Source organism: Pleuronectes platessa, chromosome 20 (genome assembly GCF_947347685.1).
Source record: "Pleuronectes platessa chromosome 20, fPlePla1.1, whole genome shotgun sequence".
Taxonomy (NCBI): domain Eukaryota; kingdom Metazoa; phylum Chordata; class Actinopteri; order Pleuronectiformes; family Pleuronectidae; genus Pleuronectes; species Pleuronectes platessa.
In genome coordinates, this window is record NC_070645.1 from 15,909,727 (window position 1) to 15,917,576 (window position 7,850).

The 7,850-nt window shown below is 42.7% G+C and overlaps 1 protein-coding gene across 2 annotated transcripts; it reads left to right on the forward strand.

Annotated features, from left to right (window-relative positions):
• The first annotated feature begins 120 nt into the window (after positions 1-120).
• On the forward strand, positions 121-6,153 carry nsun6 (NOP2/Sun RNA methyltransferase 6). 2 transcript variants are annotated; one of them, XM_053412191.1, is made up of 12 exons: positions 121-577; positions 1,042-1,146; positions 1,350-1,505; positions 1,613-1,710; positions 2,095-2,201; positions 2,361-2,514; positions 2,798-2,879; positions 3,012-3,131; positions 3,400-3,544; positions 3,635-3,780; positions 5,550-5,675; positions 5,773-6,153. In XM_053412191.1, exons 2-12 carry the CDS (start codon positions 1,072-1,074, stop codon positions 5,950-5,952), a joined length of 1,389 nt encoding a protein of 462 aa, XP_053268166.1. In that variant the 5' UTR covers positions 121-577; positions 1,042-1,071; the 3' UTR covers positions 5,953-6,153. The 2 variants fall into 2 exon arrangements, with proteins under 2 accessions (XP_053268166.1, XP_053268167.1); XM_053412192.1 differs by having other exon boundaries at positions 122-577; positions 1,616-1,710.
• The last annotated feature ends 1,697 nt before the right edge of the window (positions 6,154-7,850 follow it).

Sequence of the window (7,850 nt, forward strand, 5' to 3'; positions counted from 1 at the left end):
CTCTTATCATTATGAAGCACTTATATAGTCGTTATATAAATAAAATGTTAAAATAATATTTTAAAACATTGACAGGTTGCCTGCAGCATCAGAGCGGTTTTAATCTCTTCAAATAAATACATTTTAAAAAAAAAAGACCACTTTACTTTGGAATTAATTGCCTCAAATGCATTTATTTACTTATTATTTTAGCTAAATCCAAAATGTTTTGAGAAACTTGGCTGATTATAGAAAAACAACAACTAAAGAACGTATACAAACAATTTATTTCCACCTTGGTTATTAAGATCTGAAGGCTAACATGTGAACAAAAGGCTCCTTTGACGAAAGAAGAAATTGTGGAAAGAGAAAATTTAGCTCCTAAGCCAAAAAGTATATTTGTTCATAAGAATAAAAGTAAAAATATGATGAATCTATAACTATATAAAAGGAGTCTTGTGTTTGTCTAAAACTAAATGTTCACATCCTGAAAATAAATTAAACTTCTACCGACACACGAACCAACTGGTGTCACGTGACCAGACTGTTGTCATGTGACGTATGCGGAAGTAGTAGCACCGGCCATGAGCAGCTAAACGTGAGTCGCTGAAGTCTTTTTTAAATGATTGAATTCTCTAGTTTAACTAAGAACAGGTCGTTAATTAAAGTGTCGAAGTATTAAGTATATATTATACGTAGATGTAGTCATGTACACAAACTGACCCTGTGATTTAAAACCTGACAGTCGTTCTATTTAAGTTTCTTAGTTAAAAATAAAAATAAAGAGAAGGATAAGAATAGAATTTATAGTGAAGTCAGGCAAAAAGCAAGATTACTTCTTTATATATCTGTTTTCTCATTTAGCTTTTTAACTGCTTCCATTAAACTCTACTCGTTTTAGTAGTCATCTAGTTATTTGTATGTTATTGCTCAGTTATTATCCATTTTATATCTTTGCACACAGAAAAATAATGAATCATGAACCAATGCCACATACCACAGTGTACTCGGTTCTATTTTTTGTCTATTTTCTTGAAAATTTGCTGTTTTTCCTGTGAACAGATTGAAAAGTTTTGTCGAGAGCTGCAGAAAATGTCAGTTTTTACGAGAATTTCTCTGAAGCCTGAAGTGGCCGAACATCTACAGAGCGTCTTCTTGAACGCGGAGGTGAGAATTCATGTGTGTTTCTTAGAGGTAATTGCTCTCTGTAATTTCACCTAAGATATCTGTTTTAGTGATATTGTTCCTGTTTTGTAAGATAAATCTTTCCACCATGTTTAAAATCCCACGTCAGTTAGTCATCTTATTTATTTTGTGCAGCATTTCTTCCGCTCTTTCCCTTCGTTTCATTCTGTCCCTGTTGTGTTCAGGTGTTGGCTGCAGTGGGTCACCAGGAGGCCGAGAGTCGTTTTCACCGGCTGCTCACATGTCTCACACACCCGCCCTCGTACACATGTGTTCGGGCCAGCACTCATCTGGCCTCCCTGGAGGAGATCAGACACAAGTTGGGAGAAGCGCTGACGAAGGTGAGTCTTCTTTTCTCGCAGAGGAAATTAAACGAACGACCACTGGAGGCTGTGAACAGTAGAGACGTGATCATTTATAATCAATCACTCATGTGTTGTTATTGAAGCAGCAGATGTGCAGCTCGTCAGCCGAGGACGTCTCCCTTCGGATCGTCCCTCACCCGAGAATTCCAGATGTGCTTCTGCTTCCTGTCGATGGCCCAAGGTACGATGGGAAGGCTGGAAAAGAGTCACACTCCTCTGCTCTGTGGAGAACAGACTTAAATTAGGATGTCTGTCCACAGGGCTGATGTCACATGAGGCCAAACCCACGTGGAATCCTATGGAATGACCACAGAACAAATGAGGACACATTTTAAACGCTGATATGATTTAAAACTAGTTTTGTTTTTCTTGTTTTTGTGCAAAGTACAAGGAAACGTTTAAAAAGGTTGTCAATAATTACCCATTTGTACCAATACATTATGTCCTATTATCTCCAGTGTCCATCCCTGCTGTGCATGAAACCTGAAGACGTCTGTACTCGGTACCAGTTCGAGGATTTTCCAGCAAGAGTGATCCAGTTTGTGACTTTCTCTTGTACTCTTAGGCCCGTGAAGCAGCTCAGCTCAGAGGTGGTGGTCGGCGCTCAGTGCGGCAACGCTGTGCTGCGTGGGGCTCATGTGTTCGCCCCGGGGATCATCGCCAGCCCCAAGTGTAAGAGACAAAGGCCCATGTCATAAGAAGTTGCATGTGTGTGTTGAGTCCACAGTTTATCAGCGAACAACACAGCCCTTTCACTTTGTTTGTTGGTTTTACCTCAGAGTGCGGTTGTGTAACACGAGAGCCGCCCCCGTGATGTTTTTGTGCCGACAGACATGAAGGCTGGAGATGTGGTTTCTGTGTTCTCTGACTTGGAGGGAAGGTGCACCCGAGGAGCCACGAGTTTCCAGGGGAAGAAGGTGTTTGTGGGAAATGGAGTCGCTGAACTGGGCCGCTCCAGCATCTTCTGCACAGATAAACCGGCAAAGTTAGTGGATTTAGATGAACATTTATTACTCGGCATATGAGGTAAAAATGAGAAGGGCAGTGTTATAAATAGAACAAATAAAAACAAATGAAAGAATCGCTACTTGGATATTAAACAAAACTGCTCAAATGCAGAGATCAGGCTCCTCAAAAACGTGATTGAATTAAAATGTTATGAACACTGCTGCAACAAGTTTATTGTATTGATTAAAAACAAGACAAATGCACCTCTGACTTCTACCAGTCTCCCCCCCGGTCAAACAGTCTGTCTTCTGTGTTGTTAGAGGTGTTGGTGTTCGGATGGTGGATCCACTTTACCAGAGTCCTTCATTCGATGGTGTTCTTCCCAACCTGGCGTTCCTTCAGGTATTTGTTCTATTAAAATCTACATGACAGTAATCAGATGCATGTTCTACCCTGTGTCTGTCGGCATGCCAAGTAGTTTATCTGATAAATGCTAATGTCAGTCCCCAAAGTAAACTGACTTCATGTCTGCAGAACCTCCCGTCTGTGGTGGTGGGACACGTGCTCGGGCCTCGTCCTGGAGAACGGATCCTGGATATGTGCGCTGCACCTGGAGGGAAGACCTGTCACATCGCTGCCCTCATGGGGGATCAGGCACGACTTTTATTCATGAGCAGTCTGCTGCACATGTTTGCTGATCTGGGGATCGTAGTTAATATTCAGAGGGTTCAAGGTTTTCTTCAGATTTCCCCAAACCCCTGTAACATTCTGAGAATCTAGTCGTAGTGTGGTTTACAGAATTCTACGTCCACATCTTACAGGGAAACTCCACGTATTTTACACTTACATCATTTGTTGTGTAAAGTTTTTAAGATGTCTTATAAAGATTATATCAAAGTCTAAGAATCTCTCTCTCACGCAGGGAGAGGTCGTGGCCTTGGACCGGATCCGAAATAAGATCGACCGAATTCATCAAAATGCCCAAATGATGCAGTTGCGCAGCATCAAAGCTTTTTGCTTCAACAGCACTCAGGCTGTGAGCAGTGACCCGGCGCACGGCACCGAAGGTAGAGAGCTGCTTTTATAGATTTATCTGTTTATTGATCCCAGCCACCCGGCAGACTGATAACACCTCTGTGTTTCTGTTCATGTTGCAGGACCGCCCTTCCCTCCTGAGAGTTTCGACCGGGTTCTGTTGGACGCTCCCTGCAGCAGCCTCGGGCAGAGGCCCAACATGGGCTGCACCTGGAGCCTCAAGGAGATTTGCTCGTACCAGCCTCTGCAGCGCAAGTTGTTTCACGCTGTAGGTTTCACCGCTCGCAGATTCAACACCTCTGACATGTTTAACCTCTGTTAACAACCAGTTTGAGTGTCACATCAAATTGATAATAACCCACTTGGGTCAGTAGGGGGCAGCGTCTGACAGTATTTTATCTTTCTACAGTTTATTTCACATTTACGAAAATTTACCTCAATATGAAATGCAGTTTTTTAAATGGTAAAAATGGATTTGTATTTATATCGCGCTTTTCTAGTCTTGATGACCACTCAAAGCGCTTTACATTACAGTTTCACATTCACCCATTCACACACACATTCATACAGTGCATCTACTTGTAGCACTCTTGCTATTCTATGGGGGGCCATTCGGGGTTCAGCATCTTGCCCAAGGACATTTCGGCATGCAGATGGTTCAGACTGGGGATCGAACTGCTGACCTTCAGGTTGGAGGACGACCACTCTACCCCTCAGCCACAGCCGCCCTTTGTTAAAAGAAACACAACTTTAACACTAAGTTACACTCTATGTTTTTAAATTACTGAGGAGCAACTTTGACCTTTGAGAGAAACCAGTTGGAAAAGTGGCTCCATAACTTTTTAAGGATATGTTATATGAAAATATTGGCTTCCATTTTCATGTCTGCCTTTTAAAACAAATACACATGAATGTCATTTAAGAGGAAAGCACATGTGGAGTTATAGGTTTCAGCATGACTAATGGATGGATTACTATCAGGGAGATCAGAGTCCAGTGCGGAGGACTTCATTTATTATTTATCTCAGTGACACAATGAGCTTCATCCACTGACAGCTCCTCAAGGTCACTCAACATGCAGGCTGAAGAACAAGGCTCCTGTTTGTTAGACTTGTCATTGCTCATACGCTACACAACCTGACACAAAAGTAAATCTGCAATAATGTTTCTGCAGTAAAATGTTTGGCCACCTGAGGGCAGCAGAAACAAGGTGTTAACACATGTCATCACCTTGTATGTGATGAACCTGTTGCTTTGCTTTATTTACACATCAGGGACTTTAGCAACGTCTTCATGTCAGGTGCTGTTTTTAGAACCAGATGAATTCAAGTTTAATATTCATTATTGTTCACCAGCTTGTTGATTACGAGGTTTATTGTATGGTAAAGCACTTCCACCTGTTAATCAACCAGCTGCAAAGTGCAAACTACTGCCCCCTGAGGCTGGAGGGCAGAAAACACCCTGCGGGCACTTGGTAGTTGGTGTCAGTACTTTTTGTTTTAGGATGGATGGATGGATGTACTGGTTGGTTTTGTAAATCCAGTGTTGGAGAAAGTACTCAAATATGGTAACACAGTAGCTTTTCTTCTGAATAAAGAGTGACTAGGTTCCTACTTTTGAACATACTGGAAGTATTAAAAGTATTAGTAGGTGTAGACTATTCCGTAATACAATGGTCTACCATATTACTTTAACTCCATTATGAATTGGTGTAAAAGTGAGAAAGAGCAGATACCTGTGCTTTTCAATAAGAGCTTGTTGGAAAATGAGAGCAGTGCAGAGCGGGTTTTAGGAGCTAATAAGAAAAACAATGTTGAGTGAAGTGAAATCATTAAGTTGAAAAAGATCAACTGAAACACCAAAGCTGACTAGCTGCAGATTTAGGTGATAATTCAATATACATTCATCCCTACAAGTGACTCCTTTTACTCATTGTGTTATTATAAAAACCTCCATTATAGCCGCTGTTATAAAACGTTTGTGTTATGAACTAAATAGATAAACTGGTCGATGTTGTGTGTGTGTATGTGTTTGCAGGCAGTGCAGCTGTTAAAGAAAGGCGGGGTTCTGGTGTACAGCACCTGCACAGTGACTCTAGCAGAGAATGAGGAGCAGGTCGCCTGGGCCCTCTCTACCTTTCCCTGCCTCACGCTTCAGCCTCAGGTAACAGAGTTGTAGCCGCGTGCATGGACTCACAAATACACCCGGAGATGTGAAGCAAACTTCAACCTGTCTTTGCTCTTCTCCTTGCCCTTGGCAGGAGCCTCACATTGGTGCAGGAGGCATGTTGGGAGCCGGCCTGCCACCTGAGCAGCTGCGCCTCCTCCAGAGGTTCAGTCCCGAGCTGATCTGGGACCAGACGGAGACGACAGCTCCCCTCCCAGACAGAGCTGACAGGGACACTATCGGCTTCTTTATTGCCAAGTTCCTGAAAAACTGACCGGAGGGCACAATGCTGTCTCCCGCAGCCCTCGTGTGGGACTGCAGACGGGAACAATGGTGTTTATATTCTGACACACTGTGTGCTTTGACGCGCCCGTGTTGACAGAGACGCTGTTTACAGCATCTGCCTCCAAACAGCTGCTCTCTGAAACTGCGGGCCATATAGGGATAAGCTTTATAAACACCGAGGGCAGGGGAGAGGGGGAGGGTGGTGGTGTGTGAGGGGGGGGGCATGTGGGGATGGAGCCTGAATGAGTATTGGCAAATGCGGCAGTGCTGGCGTTGCTATGACAACAGTGACGACACAGCTGCCATGGTGACAGCGGATCCAGAGGATCAGGAAGTAGCAGAACGAGGTCATCAGAGGTTTTAACAATTCAGTGTCTTTTAGCAGAGGAGCGGGACGTCTCATTAAAACTTCTGCCGCAGAGACAAGTGATGCTGACGAGTAACCCTGACTCAATGCTGGATATGAATTTCATTTAGTTACGATAAAAACACAGTTCAAGTAAGTTTTTTGTCCCCTGAAGTCGAGCGTTCTGAGGAAATGTTGCTCTAAATACTCATAATCACTGATGAGGAAACATATTTAGAATTTGTAAGCACCATCTGAAGTTTGGTCACTCATCACAGGTGGAATAAGTACAAATTAGTAAAAGTCCTGCATTTGTAAACCCACTTAAGTAAGAGTTGAGAAGTATAATCAGCAAAATGTACTTTACAAATCTAAAGTTCAAGTACTAGCACTTCAAATTTGTACTTAAGCACAGTAATTGAGTAAGTGTACTTCATTACGTTCTGCTATAAGAATATTATAAGTGGTTATGAACGGCAACATTTCTCCAGTCTCCTACGATGTTACATTTTATACTATTAAAACCGTGTTTTACTATATTATCATTCGTTATCTGTTTACATCAAAGACAGGACAACGCATCTCCTCTTCCTCTTGCAGTAGCGAGGTCATGTGATACAGGCACTTGACCAATCACGAGTCAGTCCTGATGCTACACCCGTTTTCATTAAATTACTAATTGAAACCAAGTTTTTGTAAAAAATAAACAATTGAACACAAACCAATGTGATACCTTTTATGACAGAAACCCTATTTTTTTTTTTTAAATGTATCTGATGTCTGCTTTTGCCTTTGTTAATATTCAACCCATTAACATGGAGGAAGCAGGGATTTACAGCCTATACTGCAGCCGGCCACCAGGTGGCGATTAAGAGGCTTTGGCTTCACTTGTGGGGAGCTGTCACATCTTTATATACCCTCAATAGTGTATACATTAATGTCCAGTGTCACAGGAGGTGTTTACGTTGTTGACGGTTTTATCGGCAAACACATTTATTTACATAACTAACATAGGGCTATAAACCATTTTATTACATGCATGTTAGAGGGACTTAAAGTGTCACCGCTAATTTATTCAGTGCTAAATGAATTGTGTCCATTAGGTGTGAACATGGTGATATTTCTGGGCTGGAGCCTGCAGTGCAGTGCGGTGCTCACACATCTGGCCCGGTCGTCTGTCGTGCAGCGTCTGTGACCTCAGCTCAATCCCTGAGAATTCCATCAGACTCATCAGGGCACCACTCGGTGCATTTGATCCCATGTCCATTGTATGTAGTGGTCGACTTTAATGCTCCACTCGCAGCAGCACTGACGGCTTAAGAGCCCCCCCGTTTAACAACATTAAGAATTCTAAGATTAAATCAGCTGCATCTCTGGCAGTGCTCGTTTGTTTTGCTTGTTTTGGAGGCGTGCGTGTCTGTGTGTGTCTGTGTGTGTGTTTGTGTGAGGAGGAGCAGCTTCCTATTTTAGACGCATCTCCTCTGTATTGTCATTCATGTGGATGTTGTCATGACGACTCTGGAGGCGGGCCGGTGAGTCTA